The sequence below is a fragment of the Nerophis ophidion genome, linkage group LG12 (assembly GCF_033978795.1).
Source record: "Nerophis ophidion isolate RoL-2023_Sa linkage group LG12, RoL_Noph_v1.0, whole genome shotgun sequence".
Classification (NCBI taxonomy): domain Eukaryota; kingdom Metazoa; phylum Chordata; class Actinopteri; order Syngnathiformes; family Syngnathidae; genus Nerophis; species Nerophis ophidion.
Genome location: NC_084622.1, coordinates 2,670,968 through 2,689,173, shown reverse-complemented (window position 1 = coordinate 2,689,173; position 18,206 = coordinate 2,670,968). Strand labels below are relative to the sequence as shown.

The following is an 18,206-nucleotide window of genomic DNA, read 5'->3' as shown; positions in this document are numbered from 1 at the left end:
ACGAATACTCCGGAGCGATTTATAATCCGAAAGATACAGTAAATGATTATTGTCTATTGCGAGCGAACTGTGGTGCTGAATTTCCCCAAGGGATCAATAAAGTAATTTATTTTCTATTCTATTCTATTCTATATTTTAGCAGTAACTTGGTGGTCAGAAGTATTTTTGTATTCAAATAAGGGATCGTTTATTGACATAGAAGCCAAAATGATCACGTTTACTCCCCTGGATGTGATTAATCTTCACTCATATATGGGGAGAGCCCCGCCCCCTGGCGGAGTAAATGCGATCAATTCGGCCACTATGTCTTTATATGATAAGTTACAAAATACAAAAATACTTCTGACCACTAAGTTACTGCTAAAACATGAACTTTTATTTACATCAATTGATGTAAATAAAAGTTGATTGATGTGGTCCTGATGGCTTCATCTGACCGGGATCTTCAGCTCTCGCTGGATCGGTTCGCAGCCGAGTGTGAAGCGACCGGAATGAGAATCAGCACCTCCAAGTCCGAGTCCATGGTTCTCGCCCGGAAAAGGGTGGAGTGCCATCTCCGGGTTGGGGAGGAGACCCTGCCCCAAGTGGAGGAGTTCAAATACCTAGGAGTCTTGTTCACGAGTGAGGGAAGAGTGGATGGTGAGATCGACAGGCGGATCGGTGCGGCGTCTTCAGTAATGCGGACGTTGTACCGATCCGTTGTGGTGAAGAAGGAGCTGAGCCGGAAGGCAAAGCTCTCAATTTACCGGTCGATCTACGTTCCCATCCTCACCTATGGTCATGAGCTTTGGGTCATTACCGAAAGGATAAGATCACGGGTACAAGCGGCCCAAATGAGTTTGGGTCTCTCCCTTAGAGATAGGGTGAGAAGCTCTGCCATCCGGGAGGAACTCAAAGTAAAGCCGCTGCTCCTTCACATCGAGAGGAGCCAGATGAGGTGGTTCGGGCATCTGGTCAGGATGCCACCCGAACGCCTCCCTAGGGAGGTGTTTAGGGCACGTCCAACCGGTAGGAGGCCACGGGGAAGACCCAGGACACGTTGGGAAGACTATGTCTCCCGGCTGGCCTGGGAACGCCTCGGGATCCCCCGGGAAGAGTTAGACGAAGTGGCTGGGGAGAGGGAAGTCTGGGTTTCCCTGCTTAGGCTGTTGCCCCCTCGACCCGACCTCGGATAAGCGGAAGATGATGGATGGATGGATGGATGATGTAAAGTCCATTGTTCTTAGCTTCAACGGCAACACAAGTGTGAGTGGCTGCAAGGCGCCAACTAGTGGTGAGTAAAGGAACGGCAAGGGGGGTTACAAACAGACAATGTCCCACTCTCCCCTGTGGAGGGGGTCCGGTCCGATCCGGTGGCCATGTACTGCTTGCCTGTGTATCGGCTGGGGACATCTCTGCGCTGCTGATCCGCCTCCGCTTGGGATGGTTTCCTGCTGGCTCCGCTGTGAACGGGACTCTCGCTGCTGTGTTGGATTCGCTTTGGACTGGACTCTCGCGACTGTGTTGGATCCATTATGGATTGAACTTTCACAGTATCATGTTAGACCCGCTCGACATCCATTGCTTTCCTCCTCTCTAAGGTTCTCATAGTCATCATTGTCACCGACGTCCCACTGGGTGTGAGTTTTCCTTGCCCTTATGTGGGCCTACCGAGGATGTCGTGGTGGTTTGTGCAGCCCTTTGAGACACTAGTGATTTAGGGCTATATAAGTAAACATTGATTGATTGATTGAACCCTTTTACACGTTCAAATCGCTGTACATACAGACAAGTGGCACACGACAGTAGTGACAATAGAGGATCCCTGCTTCTCACACGTCTAAATACGCACACTCGCATTTTTTGACATAGACTCCGATCGAAATACAAACAGACAGATATTTTTCCGAACACGGACAAATCCCAAGACGGACAAACAACTTAAAACACATACACGTCGATCTGATTACACACTGATTGATATACAGACACACACATTAGTACACATCTGAATCGGATTACACACACACAGATTGAGATATGCGTTTGCAGATAATTTTGCTACAACAGTTAGTGTCAGTTTGAAGTGAACGCGCTTTTGTCTCAAACCCCCGCTAACGCGCTTCTTCAACTATACCCGTAGCGATCCAGTAATCCAGAGGCCGATATTACTCCACTCAATAAGTGAAAAATTTAAGTAATATATTATTCCATTGCTTTGTAACAATATAGTATCCGCTGACAAATCTCTCTCCAGTCGTCGTCTGACGTCACTGCATTGCGCCGCAATTTGCGTGGCATCAAAGCACGTTTGGCTTAAGTGTGTTTCAGTTTGTTCTGCCTCTTGACAACAAACTGGACGACCAAGCATTACACTTGCTCACTGAGTCTTTTTCTCTATATAATACACACTACACAGACACATTCAATGGTAGCTGTCAGCACTCACTAAAGCCTCTGGTTCGTCACTCAAATGCATTCGTTTGCAACATAAACACAAATAACAATTCCTATTGTTACAAAATCCACACCCACCTAAAATGCTAATTGAGTGTATTGATTTATATCATATGTTTTATAATGTAAAAGGTTTGTGCTCTGCACATGAATGCCATACATAAATAATATTTCTAGCTGAGTGTAAAAGTAATTAATAGAAACCCTGTGATGGATGGTCTTTACAATCAATCAATCAATCAATGTTTATTTATATAGCCCCAAATCACAAATGTCTCAAAGGACTGCACAAATCATTACGACTACAACATCCTCGGAAGAACCCACAAAAGGGCAAGGAAAACTCACACCCAGTGGGCAGAGAGAATTCACATCCAGTGGGACGCCAGTGACAATGCTGACTATGAGAAACCTTGGAGAGGACCTCAGATGTGGGCAACCCCCCCCCCCCTCTAGGGGACCGAAAGCAATGGATATCGAGCGGGTCTAACATGATACTGTGAAAGTTCAATCCATAGTGGCTCCAACACAGCCGCGAGAGTTCAGTTCAAGCGGATCCAAGACAGCAGCGAGAGTCCCGTCCACAGGAAACCATCTCAAGCGGAGGCGGATCAGCAGCGTAGAGATGTCCCCAACCGATACAGGCGAGCGGTCCATCCTGGGTCTCGACTCTGGACAGCCAGTACTTCATCCATGGTCATCGGACCGGACCCCCTCCACAAGGGAGGGGGGGACATAGGAGAAAGAAAAGAAGCGGCAGATCAACTGGTCTAAAAAGGAGGTCTATTTAAAGGCTAGAGTATACAGATGAGTTTTAAGGTGAGACTTAAATGCTTCTACTGAGGTAGCATCTCGAACTGTCACCGGGAGGGCATTCCAGAGTACTGGAGCCCGAACAGAAAACGCTCTATAGCCCGCAGACTTTTTTTGGGCTCTAGGAATCACTAATAAGCCGGAGAGTCTTTTGAACGCAGATTTCTTGCCGGGACATATGGTACAATACAATCGGCAAGATAGGCTGGAGCTAGACCGTGTAGTATTTTATACGTAATTAGTAAAACCTTAAAGTCACATCTTAAGTGCACAGGAAGCCAGTGCAGGTGAGCCAGTATAGGTATATATGTATGTATATATGTATATAAAGGTATATACAGTACAGGCGTAATATGATCAAACTTTCTTGTTCTTGTCAAAAGTCTAGCAGCCGCATTTTGTACCAACTGTAATCTTTTAATGCTAGAAATGGGGAGACCCGAAAATAATACGTTACAGTAATCGAGACGAGACGTAACAAACGCATGGATAATGATCTCGGCGTCTTTAGTGGACAAAATGGAGCGAATTTTAGCGATATTACGGAGATGAAAGAAGGCCGTTTTAGTAACGCTTTTAATGTGTGACTCAAAGGAGAGAGTTGGGTCGAAGATAATACCCAGATTTTTTACCGAGTCACTTTGTTTTATTATTTGGTTGTCAAATGTTAAAGTTGTATTATTAAATAGAGGTCGGTGTCTAGCAGGACCGATAATCAGCATTTCCGTTTTTTTGGCGTTAAGTTGCAAAAAGTTAGCGGACATCCATTGTTTAATTTCATTAAGACACGCCTCCAGCTGACTACAGTCCGGCGTGTTGGTCAGCTTTAGGGGCATGTAGAGTTGGGTGTCTTCAGCATAACAGTGAAAGCTAACACCATATTTGCGTATGATGTCACCTAGCGGCAGCATGTAGATGCTGAAGAGTGCAGGGCCAAGGACCGAACCCTGGGGAACTCCACACGTTACCTTAACATAGTCCGAGGTCACACTGTTATGGGAGACGCACTGCATCCTATCAGTAAGATAAGAGTTAAACCAAGACAGGGCTAAGTCTGACATACCAATTCGTGTTTTGATACGCTCTAATAAAATATTATGATCGACGGTATCGAAAGCAGCGCTAAGATCGAGGAGCAGCAACATAGATGACGCATCAGAGTCCATCGTTAGCAATAGATCATTAGTCAATTTTGATCAAATCTAAAGGCTTGACATATCTCGCTTTGTATGTGATGAGTTTGTATTACATATCAGTTTCACAATTTAGGTTTAATTGCTGACAATGGATTTTTGTACAGTATTCATATTTTTGGAGTTTCACCTGTGCATCCCTAACTATGACTACAGTTGACTGTTGATTTTTAACATTTTTCTATCTGCACCCAGTCAGTTACGCTGTATGGTTCATCAATGTTGCAAGGATCAATACCACCGGGTCAGCCGCTGGAAATGGAGGGAGCATCAAAGCCAAGCTTAGTGTCAAAGAATGGGCTTGTTCTACATGGAAGTGATGGAAAAGCAGTGAGTAGCATGTACTTTATTGTACGGAATAGTCAGATGCTGTTATTAATGAATGATTCGGTGTTCGTTTCCAGGTCCTGGTGAAGAATTTGCAGTTTGAAGATGGAAAAATGATCGCCGCGTCAAATTACTTTTCTACCGGTGAAACTCAGCGTGTGGAATTAACAGACAGCGAAAAAAACATTGTGGAGGAGATTAAGGCAAGTTATTTATTTATTGCAAAAGAGGCATTTTTTTTTTTCCATCATCACACCTTATTTTTGTCTCAACGCCTCAGCATTATTGGTCCTTCTTTTTCATCGCAGAACATCTGGAAGGGCATCCTTAGTAACGTTTCAGTCATTGAGGACAACACTGACTTTTTCAAGTCTGGAGCTGCTTCTATGGATGTGGTCAGGTAAGTTTTAACCACACACCAAGGGTGAAGGCACGTTATATCTATGGATTGAACAGATTTGTGCATGGGGATGATGTATTTGAAGAATATTTTACCTGACAATATGGTACAGCAAACCCTGCCTATTAGGGGTACCAGTTTGATATTAGTATATCGAATGATACCGGCTTATATCTAAAATCTGTGGTATCATTTCTGAAACAAGCAGTCCTGCAGTGTGTTTACTTGTGCAAAGTTGGACAGCAAGTTAACATCTGAATATCCTCCAGTAAGCACCGAATGTTGGTCTTTTCTTGTATTTAAGTCAAGTCATTTACAAAAGGTAAACCTTGTATTCTATACTGTACGCTGTAGGAGCTAGCAGCTACACAACAACTAATCAATCAATCAATCAATCAATGTGTACTTATATAGCCCTAAATCACTAGTGTCTCAAAGGGCTGCACAAACCACCACGACATCCTCGGTAGGCCTTAACGTCAGTGACAATGATGACTATGAGAACCTTAGAGAGGAGGAAAGCAATGGATGTCGAGCGGATCTAACATGATACTGTGAAAGTTCAATCCACAATGGATACAACACAGACGCGAGAGTCCAGTCCAAAGCGGATCCAAGACACAGCAGCGAGAGTCCCGTTCACAGCGGAGCCAGCAGGAAACCATCCCAAGCGTAGGCGGACCAGCAGCGCAGAGATGTCCCCAGCCGATACACAGGCGAGCAGTACATGGCCACCGGATCGGACCGGACCCCCTCCACACGGGAGAGTGGGACATAGAAGAAAAAGAAAAGAAACGGCAGATCAACTGGTCTAAAAAGGGAGTCTATTTAAAGGCTAGAGTATACAAATGAGTTTTAAGGTGAGACTTAAATGCTTCTACTGAGGTGGCATCGCGAACTGTTACCGGGAGGGTATTCCAGAGTACTGGAGCCCGAACGGAAAATGCTCTATAGCCCGCAGACTTTTTTTGGGCTTTGGGAATCACTAATAAGCCGGAGTCCTTTGAACGCAGATTTCTTGCCGGGACATATGGTACAATACAATCGGCAAGATAAGATGGAGCTAGACCGTGTAGTATTTTATACGTAAGTAGTAAAACCTTAAAGTCACATCTTAAGTGCACAGGAAGCCAGTGCAGGTGAGCCAGTATAGGTATATATTTATGTATATATGTATATAAAGGTATATACAGTATAGGTATATATGTATGTATATATGTATATAAAGGTATATACAGTACAGGCGTAATGTGATCAAACTTTCTTGTTCTTGTCAAAAGTCTAGCAGCCGCATTTTGTACCAACTGTAATCTTTTAATGCTAGACATGGGGAGACCCAAAAATAATACGTTACAGTAGTCGAGGCGAGACGTAACAAACGCATGGATAATGATCTCAGCGTCTAAGCACACAAGCGAGAACTACTGTACATATTAAGTGTCCTTAATTGAACAAAATTGCAGTCTAAAAACAGGTGTCAAATAATTATAGTTGCATATTACTATATTTACACGTACAAAGCAGGGTTTCCCCTAGACCAGGGATGGGCAAACCACATCAGGCCGGTTGGTCTTTTTAATCCGGTCTGCCAAATATTAGGCAAAGATCTGTTTTGAGAATTGCCACAACAAAACTGATACTATCTGAATCCGTGTTGTGTTAGCTTCCGCCCTCCTTTTCTGAATGTGTGTGTGAATGGGGGAATGTGATGTATAATGTAAAGCGCTTTGGGAATCATTCCATCCATCCATCCATCCATCCATCCATCTTCTTCCGCTTATCCGAGGTCGGGTCGCGGGGGCAACAGCCTAAGCAGGGAAACCCAGACTTCCCTCTCCCCAGCCACTTAGTCTAGCTCTTCCCGGGGGATCCCGAGGCGTTCCCAGGCCAGCCGGGAGACATAGTCTTCCCAACGTGTCCTGGGTCTTCCCCGTGGCCTCCTACCGGTTGGACGTGCCCTAAACACCTCCCTAGGGAGGCGTTCGGATGGCATCATTCCAGTATAGTAAAGTTTATATAAATGCAGACTATTAACATTTAAGTAAATGTTGATACAAATAAGGAATTTGACCACAAAGGTTTGTTCATAAATATGTTGTTAGCCTTTTTATTTGCCTATTTCATCACAAATGACATCACACTACCACCGTACTGAAAGAAATACTGCTGCTCTTTTTTGTCTGGATTAGAACATATGGTTCTAGAACTGCTCCATGTGTGCATGATATTAATGAAGCATGACGTAACTTGTGAACTGCTACTAATCAGTAGCTTATCAACTTAGGTTGGTGGAGGAAGTTAAGCAGCGGTCTGGTGTACTCCTTCAAAATGAGGATGTGTACATGGCTACCACCTTCCAGGACTTTGTTCAGATGCTCGTTCGTAAGCTGAGAGGTGAAGAAGAAAAGAATGATCTGGTCATTGACTATGTAAGTCTGCAACACAACATAATCTTGCCGTTTTACTGGATATGGTTGATCTACGAAATCCCGGTCCAAATACAGATGTCAAGTCTTCTATGGATCAGGACCTTTACTTGAGAAATGATTGATGTCTTTGAAATTTTGAAGGGTTCGTTAACAAAATAATCTCACTAGCATTCTAAAGAAAACAGTGGCCATACCACTATTAGGTGCTCAACCCACAACTAGTCATGGTGCAACGTAAACATCAGGTATTTAATATATTTGTGACCAAGGGTCTTGTAAAATGGCTTCTGATGGTGGTGTAAGCTCAGTACGAAGAAAAGATGGCAGCCGCAACTTCGGAGCTCCTTGTATTGACCCTCGTACACGGTGCGGGTGGCTACAGCACACTTTTCCGGTCCCCACAATAAAATTGCTGTGCGCTACATCCTGTCGGACTGCACTAACAAAATACGGCTGTCAGAAATGTAGCTTAGATATTTACTGTTGTTATTTTTCCACTTGAACAACATTTCTTAATGGAATTTGCAGGGATGGAATGTTGGGAGTACAAGTACACTTGAAAAAGAAAACACGGGACAAACAAAGGGCACAAAAAATAAGCCAAAACTGAACAATGCACCTGAATCATGACCCATTTATTTTATTGCCCAACATGCTTATCGTTGTTCATGTCATGACCTGTGTGACGGTTTTTAGATTTTTGTATTGTTTTTCATTCTGGCTAGCAATCTTACTTTTTTCCACTTCCTGTTGTGGTTATGTTTAACAGTGACTTCCACACTTGCTCTTGATTATCAATCAATCAATCAATGTTTATTTATATAGCCCCAAATCACAAATGTCTCAAAGGACTGCACAAATCATTCCGACTACGACATCCTCGGAAGAACCCAGAAAAGGGCAAGGAAAACTCACACCCAGTGGGCAGGGAGAATTCACATCCAGTGGGACGCCAGTGACAATGCTGACTATGAGAAACCTTGGAGAGGACCTCAGATGTGTCAATGGTTAAGAAAGAAAACTTGTCTACATACCATGTAATTGTGGTCCTTTGCTCAACATGTTGCAAATATTATGTATTACAGACCGTTTTAAAGCTGCTTTCTGACCATTTTCTTGTGTAATTTATTTTTATTGCATATTTCTTTCCACTACCGCACCTTAAGTTGCAGTCCTGAATCATGTTATATAGTGAATTACATTTATATAGCGCTCCTCTCAAGTGACCCAAAGCGCCCCACATAGCGACACCCAATATCCAAGCCACAACCAAACCAGTGCGGGCGGCACCGGGAGCAGGCGGGTAAAGCGTCCCGCCCAAGGACACGACAGCAGCAACCAGGACGGCACAAGCGGGAACCGAACCCGCAACCCCCAAGCCGCCGACACGGCCGCTCCACCAACCGAGCCATGCCGCCCTCATTATATACAAATATAATGACAATAAAGTCCATTCTATTCTCTTCAGGATGCTTTGTTTTGTGGGCGGTCTTATTTACCTGGTCTTCTTCCCGCCATCTTTGTTGTCGTTTTTAGAGCTACCATATGGACTCTACTGACAGATATACTGTATTTTTCAGACTATAAATCGCAATTTTTTTCATAGTGCGACATATACTCCGGAGCGACTTATGTGTGAAATTATTAACACATTACCGTAAATATCAAATAATATTATTTATCTCATTCGCGGAAGAGACGAAGAAAATGTCAGCAATCGTCACAAACACGTCAACCAATAAGAATTTGGCAGGGGAGGCTCATGGCAGAAGTGCATTGTGGGTCATGGAATGCTAAATGCTATATGCTACTACCGTAGCTAATAAAATGGATCATTTCATCGTTGGCGGTAACTTATAGATTAGTGATCTGGGGACTCACCTGCATCTAAACACTAATCAGGAGGGTTTATCTACCATGAATTGATTAACGTGGACCCCGACTTAAACAAGTTGAAAAACTTATTGGGGTGTTACCATTTAGTGGTCAATTGTACGGAATATGTACTGTACTGTGCAATCTACTAATAAAAGTATCAATCAATCAATCAATCAATCAATCCGTCACTCTCGTGCACCACTGGTTCGTTAGTCTATTGTGATTAATGTTCACGGTGCCTTTTATTTTTGGCATGCCTAGTCCTAATTTATATACCATCTTAGCTGCACTTAGCCTACCATATCTGCATTTTGGGGCCGCACCATAAACAATTTTGCGCGACCATGACAGTTTCCCCCTGCTTGCTTTGATCATTGAATGCGACTTTTTTATTTCAAAATGCTATTTATTGTATGTTGCTGCTGCTACAAAAAAGTGCAAATACATGGTATCAAAACAGAGCCAAAGTCAGCGGGTATAAAAAAACACTCCAATCTGGGAAACAGTTTCTATGATAACAGTCTGCGTTTTTTATGCGCGCAATTTTGACACGGTACAATTTGTCCGTACTTTCTTGCTGCTCAAAATGTGCTCTCTGTATGTTCACGCTTACAATAGTCAGTTCCACTTTGTCCAAACGAGCTTGTGTTTGACAGTTTGTGATGTGCTGTACACTACCAGGCCATCCGAGAAGTGAACAACATGACAGTGAAAATGCCCTACCAGTGTTTCATCGATGGCTGTTTTGTGGATGCAGAGAATGGCAAGACCTACGATACCATTAATCCAACTAATGGATCGGTAAGATATGTCATGACGTTATATCAACAACAAAGCTGGTCATAATTTTTGTGTCTTACACCTTTTTTTTTCAGGTTATCTGTAAGGTGTCTTATGCTTCAGTGGGGGATGTTGATCGTGCAGTGGCTGCTGCTAAACAAGCTTTTGTTGACGGGCCCTGGGGAAAGATGAACCCAAGAGACAGAGGAAACCTACTCTATAAGTAAGTTGCCAAACAGGACTATGTCATTTGGTTGCTTTTCACTCTTTACCTCTATATTTTACCCTACACGCTATTTATCATGCTTTATTTGAATTCCCTTTTCCCCGTTACAACTTCATGTGCATATGTTACAGCTTTCTACAGTACTACACAAAAATAAAGGAGGCACAATTTTTATTTTCATACTGTATACAAGGGGCGCTCACACTTTTTCTGCAGGCGAGCTACTTTTCAATTGACCAAGTCGAGGAGATCTACTTCATTTATATATATCATTTATGTTTATTTATCTATGAAAGAGACATGTTTGTTAACAAGTTAATGGTGTTTAATGATAATACAAGCATGTTTAACACACATAGATTCCTTTCTTTCATGAAGACAAGAATATAAGTTTGTGTATTACCTGATTCTGATGACTTGCATTGATTGGAATTAGACAGTGGTGCTGATAACGTCCGCATTTTCAAATGGAGGGAAAAAAAAGTCCTCCTTTCTGTCCAATACCACATGAAAGTGGTTGGATTTGGCATCTCATTTGTCCAACTTGCATACTCGTTTTTAAACACTTTGTTATGAGAGTAGCATATGTGTGTGGCCCTTTAATGTCTGGTAGCAGGTGAGTGACGTCAGTGAGTGTGCGGGTGGGCAAGCAAGTGAGAAAGCGGTCGCTGAGGGCGGGGGAGAAATACATTGGCCTCAAACTCCGTAGCTTGCTAGCTTTCTGAGACTCTTATTTTGTTAGCACAGGCAGGATGAAACAGGTCTTTTATGGTGAAGACAGGAACTGTGCAGTCGGTCTTTAGAGTTTTGACAGTAGGTACGGAGTCTCTAGAAATAAAATGTGTTTCTCTGCTAGTGATTTTTTTCTTAAATATGAGCTCGCAGCAGCCAGCGTCATCTCACAAGATCCTCGGGTGCCGAGAATGTCAAACAACTGACGAAAGTGAAGTCTTGGTATGATTGATGATTGCTCATTTTTATGTCTATTTTTTAATGCCTGGCTTGAGATCGACTGACACACCCTCCGAGATCGACCAGTCGATCACGATCGACGTAATGCCCACCCCTGCTGTATACAATCGTTTTGAAAGTACTATGTGTAAAATGTATACCGCATTTTTCCGACTACAAGGCGCACTTAAAATCATTTTATTTTCTCAAAACTCGACAGCGCGCCTTATAACCCGGTGCGCCCAATGTACGGAATCATTTTGGTTGTGCTTACCGACCTCGAAGCTATTTTATTTGGTACATGGTGAAATGATAACTGTGACCAGTAGATGGCAGTCACACATAAGAGATACATGCAGACTGTAATATGATGGCAGTCACACATAAGAGATACATGCAGACTGTAATATGATGGCAGTCACACATAAGAGATACGTGCAGACTGCACTATGATGGCAATATGACTCAAGTAAACAACACCAAAATTGTATATGTTCCATTGAAAATATTGAACATTACACACAGCGCTCAAAAATCTATCAAAATGTTTTACTACGACTTTGGTAAGCTATGAAGCGGCACCGCTTGATGGATTGCACTGAGCTTCAACATACCAGTATTATTATGGTGTGTGTAAAGGGTAAGATATATTATCTGGCTTTTTGTTTCGCAATTTTATCCACAAGCAACTTTCTTACCTTCTGGTACCTGCTGATCTATATTTGGGATCTGCATAAGTCTTGTAATTTGCGCGTGTCCACCATTGTAGTTCGTACCAATGCCGTAGTCGATAAGCTTTTTTCTCTTTCTCTATCTTCTTGTTATGGGACATTCATCCTCCGCTGTTGCCATTTCTAATATAAAGTAGTGTAAAGTTCTTACTTATAACAATCACTAAACTCGCCATGAAAGTGCTAAAACATACTGGTGTAGTAAGTTTACATAATTCACCAAAGGAACTTTAGTTATTAGAGAGTACCGGTTGGACAGTTTTTTCGGGACACATTTACGATGTTGTTGCACAAGTGAGCCACGGATGAGGAAAACTGCTCCGCAATTGATTCAAGTAAAACCCGAAGGCCATTAAAAGAGTTAGCTCCATCTCTTGACACTTTTTCCCTTCCGGTCCTTGCACGCTACACCGCTACAACAAAGAACCACCATTACATGTTATGTAGACCACAAGATAGTGTTTTCAATATAATCTGATGCGCCTTTTGTATGAAAATAGACCTGACTAGAACCAGTCATTCGCAGTGCGCCTTATAATCCGGTGCGCCCTATGGTCCGGAAATTACAGTAATTTAAAAAAATTGCGAATTTAGCAACGTTGAATAATAAGGGTGTCCAGAGCCCATATTAATATTAGAATATTGCTCTCCAATCCGGAAAAGGGTGGAGTGCCATCTCCGGGTTGGGGAGGAGACCCTGCCCCAAGTGGAGGAGTTCAAGTACCTAGGAGTCTTGTTCACGAGTGGGGGAAGAGTGGATCGTGAAATCGACAGGCGGATCGGTGCGGCGTCTTCAGTAATGCGGACGTTGTACCGATCCGTTGTGGTGAAGAAGGAGCTGAGCCGGAAGGCAAAGCTCTCAATTTACCGGTCGATCTACGTTCCCATCCTCACCTATGGTCATGAGCTTTGGGTCATGACCGAAAGGATAAGATCACGGGTACAAGCGGCCCAAATGAGTTTCCTCCGCCGTGTGGCGGGTCTCTCCCTTAGAGATAGGGTGAGAAGCTCTGCCATCCGGGAGGAACTCAAAGTAAAGCCGCTGCTCCTCCACATCGAGACGAGCCAGATGAGGTGGTTCGGGCATCTGGTCAGGATGCCACCCGAACGCCTCCCTAGGGAGGTGTTTAGGGCACGTCCAGCTGGTAGGAGGCCACGGGGAAGACCCAGGACACGTTGGGAAGACTATGTCTCCCGGCTGGCCTGGGAACGCCTCGGGATCCCCCGGGAAGAGCTAGACGAAGTGGCTGGGGAGAGGGAAGTCTGGGCTTCCCTGCTTAGGCTGTTGCCCCCGCGACCCGACCTCGGATAAGCGGAAGATGATGGATGGATGGATGGAACTTGATCAAACCTTTTCTACCATTCATACAAAATATTAAAAGTATGTACTATGATTCCTGTTGCTATCATCCATCCATCCATTTTCTACCGCTTGTCCCTTTTGGGGTCGCGGGTGGTGCATTCGGGCGGAAGGCTGGGTACACTCTAGACAAGTCGCTACCTCATCGCAGGGCCAGCACAGATAGACAGACAGCATTCAAACTCACATTCACACACTAGGGCCAATATAGTGTTGCCAATCAACCTATCCCCAGGTCGGAGTACCCTGAGGGAACCCACGCAGTCACGGGGAGAACATGCAAACTCCACACAGGAAGATCCCGAGCCCGGGATTGAACCCAGGACTACTCAGGACCTTTGTATTGTGAGGCACATGCACTAACCCCTGTTCCACCCTTCTGCCATATTGGTTTTAAAATCGGTGTCAGCCAACACTTAACTTCAATATTGGGTTGATATCAGAAATGAAAAAGTCATATCGGGAACCCCAGTGGTGCAGACCTGATGCACAGAGGAGTGGTCCCCCCCAGGTCCCGACTTGGACTAGCTTTCGCCTCCTCCGTGGTCACCTGATAACCTATCCACGCAGGAGAGGGGGGCAGAGCAGTAAAGAAAGACAGCAGATTAACTGGTCTTAAAAATGGTCTATTTAAAGCAGGGGTGGGCATTACGTCGATCGCGATCGACTGGTCGATCTCGGAGGGTGTGTCAGTCGATCTCAAGCCAGGCATTAAAAAATAAACATAAAAATGAGCAATCATCAATCATACCAAGACTTCACTTTCGTCAGTTGTTTGACATTCTCGGCACCCGAGGATCTTGTGAGATGACGCTGGCTGCTGCGAGCTCATATTTAAGAAAAAAATCACTAGCAGAGAAACACATTTTATTTCTAGAGACTCCGTATCTACTGTCAAAACTCTAAAGACCGACTGCACAGTTCCTGTCTTCACCATAAAAGACCTGTTTCATCCTGCCTGTGCTAACAAAATAAGAGTCTCAGAAAGCTAGCAAGCTACGGAATTTGATGCCAATGTATTTCTCCCCCACCCTCAGCGACCGCTTTCTCACTTGCTTGCCCACCCGCACACTCACTGACGTCACTCACCTGCTGCCAGACATTAAAGGGCCACACACATATGCTACTCTCATAACAAAGTGTTTAAAAAGGAGTATGCAAGTTGGACAAATGAGATGCCAAATCCAACCAATTTCTTGTGGTATTGGACAGAAAGGAGGACTTTTTTTTCCTCCATTTGAAAATGCGGACGTTATCAGCACCACTGTCTAATTCCAATCAATGCAAGTCATCAGAATCAGGTAATACACCAACTTATATTCTTGTCTTCATGAAAGAAAGGAATCTATGTGTGTTAAACATGCTTGTATTATCATTAAACACCATTAACTTGTCAACAAAAATGTCTCTTTCATAAATAAATAAATATAAATTATAAATAGGAATGAGGTAGAGCTCCTCGACTTGGTCAATTGAAAAGTAGCTCGCCTGCAGAAAAAGTGTGAGCGCCCCTATTTTAAAGGCTACAGTATACAGATGGGTTTTAGGATGGGACTTATATGCTTCTACTAAGTAGCATCTCTTAAAGGTTCAATACTATCAATACCATCTCAAAAGTTTAATACTATGCTTCCTCACTTGCAATGAAGGCTTGCAGATCTGATGGAGCAACACCAGGAGGAACTGGCAACGATTGAGGCAATGGACTCAGGAGCTGTGTACACACTGGCCTTGAAGACTCATGTTGGCATGTCTATTCAGACATTTCGCTACTTTGCTGGCTGGTGTGACAAAATCCAGGTAGAGTTTTGTTTGTAAAGGGGTTTTTTTTTCAGTTTGTTTTCGTGTGACATCTCAAATGTTAAATGTCCCTTTTTATGTTTTACCTCTGACTTGATATTCAAACACTCTTCTTTGTGGAATTGGTAGTTTATTTAAATTGGTTGTTTTCTGGGTACAGCTGCATTGAAGCATAATCCAATAATATTTGGGGTGTGGCTTGGAGAAGTCCATTGCAGGAGCTTAATGTTAGCCTGCTTTATCAATTCCAACACCTGTTTGGATATATGTTTGGGACCCCTGTCCTGATAGGGGTATCCTATTGTAATTCAGACATAGCTTTTGATTTTACATACATTTGAAAAAGGTGGGCATAACCCTCCTTCTTCAAATTGTATCCACTGTTTGCCATGCACGAGTACCACTGACAGTAAAACAGCCATAGAGCATGATGCTAACACAACTGTGCATTAGTGGTGTCCTGATACCAATAATATGGGACCGGTACCAAAATATTTCGGTTCTTTTCAGTACTTTTCTAGAATAAAGGAGACCACCAAAATGTCATTATTGGCTATATTTTTACAAAAAATCTTACAGTACATTAAACATATGTTTCTTATTGCAAGTGTGTCCTTAATAAAACAGTGAATATACAAGACAACATGTCATTTAATAGTAAGTAAACAAACAAAGGCTCCTAATTTCGGTGCTGTCATATGCAGTAACATATTGTGTCTATTATTTGGTCAAAATTATTAAGGACAAGTGGTACAAATTGAATGATTAATCTACTTGTTCATTTGCTGTTAATATCTGCTTACTTTCTCTTTTAACATGTTCTATCTACACTTCTGTTAAAACGTAAAAATCACTTATTCTTCTGTTGTTTGATACTTTACATTAGTTTTGGATAATACCACCAATTTGGGTATCAATCCGATACCAAGTAGTTACAACAGGGGTGCCCATTACGTCGATCGCGAGCTACCAGTCGACCGCGGGGTGTGTGTCAGTCGATCTCCTGCCAGGCTTTTAAAAAAAATAGACCTAAAAATTAGTGATCATCAATCTTCACCAAGACGTCACTTAAATGACATTCACGGTACCGGAGGGTCTTGTGAGATGACGCTGGCTGCTGCAAGATCATTATTATGAAAATATGACCGAGAGGAAGGCGAGAAACACTTTTTATTTCAACAGACTCTCACGCCGTACCTTCCGTCAAAACTCTAAAGGCCGACTGCACATTTCCTATCTTCACAATAAAAGCCCTGCTTCATGCTGCCTGCGCTAACTAAATACAGGGTCTCAGAAAACTGGCGTGCACAAGCGATCCCTCAGAAAGCTGGCGTGCACATCACTTGTGCACGCCAGCTTTCCGAGACTCTTATTTTGTTAGCGCAGGCAGCATGATGCAGGGCTTTTATTGTGAAGATAGGAAATGTGCAGTCAGCCTTTAGAGTTTTGACGGAAGGGACGGCGCGAAAGTCTGTTGAAATAAAAAGTGTTTCTCGCCTTCCTCTCTGTCATTTTTTCATAATAATGAACTGGCAGCAGCCAGCGTCATCTCACAAGACCCTCGGGTGCCGTGAATGTCAATCAAGCAAGCTACGGAATTTGCCGCCAATGTTTTTCTTGTAAAGTGTATGGAAGCTGGATGAATTAGATGCCAAAAACCAACCACTTTCATGTGGTATTGTACAGAAAGGACAACTTTTTTTCTCCTCCATTTGAAAATGTGGGCGTTATCATCATTACTGTCTGATTCCAATCAATGCAAGTCATCAGAATCAGGTAATACACCAACTTATATTTTTGTCTTTGTGAAAGAAAGACATCTATATGTGTTACACATGCTTGTATTATCATTAAACACATTTAACTTGTTTACAAAAATGTCTCTTTCATAAATAAATACATATAAATGATATATATAAATGAGGTAGATCCCCTCGAGTTGGTCAATTGAAAAGTAGCTCGCCAGCAGAAAAAGTATGGGCACCCCTGGGTTACAGGATCATACATTGGTCATATTCAAAGTCCACATGTGTCCAGGGACATATTTCCTGAGTTTATAAACATAATATATTTTTTTTCATAAGGAAGGAACATTTTGCGATGCTAAAAAATATCAATGTAATCATAGTAGTATCGACTAGATAAGCAATTGTACTTGGTATCATTACAGTGGATGTTAGGTGTAGCGCCACCAATGGCGTTTGTTTATATTGTAGCATCCCAGAAGAGTTGGTGCTGCAGGGAATTTGTTCTGTAGTGTTTATGTTGTGTTGTGGTGCAAATATTCTCCCAACATGTTTTTGTCGTTGTTGTTTAGTTTCATTATACGGCACATGTTTATGATAGTGTTGGCGTTGTTCACACGGTCATCCTTAGTGTGATATGTATGACAGTTGATTAATTATGCTCTTCATTCACATGTGATCAGTGTGTTAAAGTTTAGTTGGTCACCCTAACGGTTAATGATCGAACATAATGAAATCTTGTGTTGACTTTGTCAACTATAGACAAGTTTTTACTCATCCATCATCATGGCTCTGATGGATATTTGAAATAACTGTACTTGATTTGTTTCCATGGAGACAAGAATGAGTGATATTGATGTAGTTACAACACTGCTGACTGCAGGACAGACATTAGCCGCTGGCTCACTAGCCATGCCTTAAAGCACCTCTTCCTGAGGGAGTTCTGCATAACACGATGGGTGGGGTACCGGTACTTTTTAGAGGCAGCATAGTACCGAATATGATTCATTAGTATCGCGGTACTACACTATACCTTTAAGCTTCCTTCCATAGTCATGTGTCAAGTATTAGTGATAACATTAAAAAACTGACTGGTGATAGGGTCTCGTTTCCTCATACATGAACCTGAATATGATT

At 42.8% G+C, this 18,206-nt stretch overlaps 1 protein-coding gene across 1 annotated transcript in view; it reads left to right on the top strand.

Moving 5' to 3' along the window:
* Positions 1-18,206, top strand: part of LOC133562888 (mitochondrial 10-formyltetrahydrofolate dehydrogenase-like) — a 101,274-nt gene that overhangs the window by 49,076 nt on the left and 33,992 nt on the right. The window contains exons 7-13 of the mRNA XM_061916703.1: positions 4,638-4,772; positions 4,847-4,972; positions 5,078-5,169; positions 7,454-7,598; positions 10,158-10,277; positions 10,352-10,479; positions 15,174-15,324. Of these exons, the coding sequence (XP_061772687.1) occupies positions 4,638-4,772; positions 4,847-4,972; positions 5,078-5,169; positions 7,454-7,598; positions 10,158-10,277; positions 10,352-10,479; positions 15,174-15,324 (897 nt within the window). The remainder of the gene's footprint in view (positions 1-4,637; positions 4,773-4,846; positions 4,973-5,077; positions 5,170-7,453; positions 7,599-10,157; positions 10,278-10,351; positions 10,480-15,173; positions 15,325-18,206) is intronic.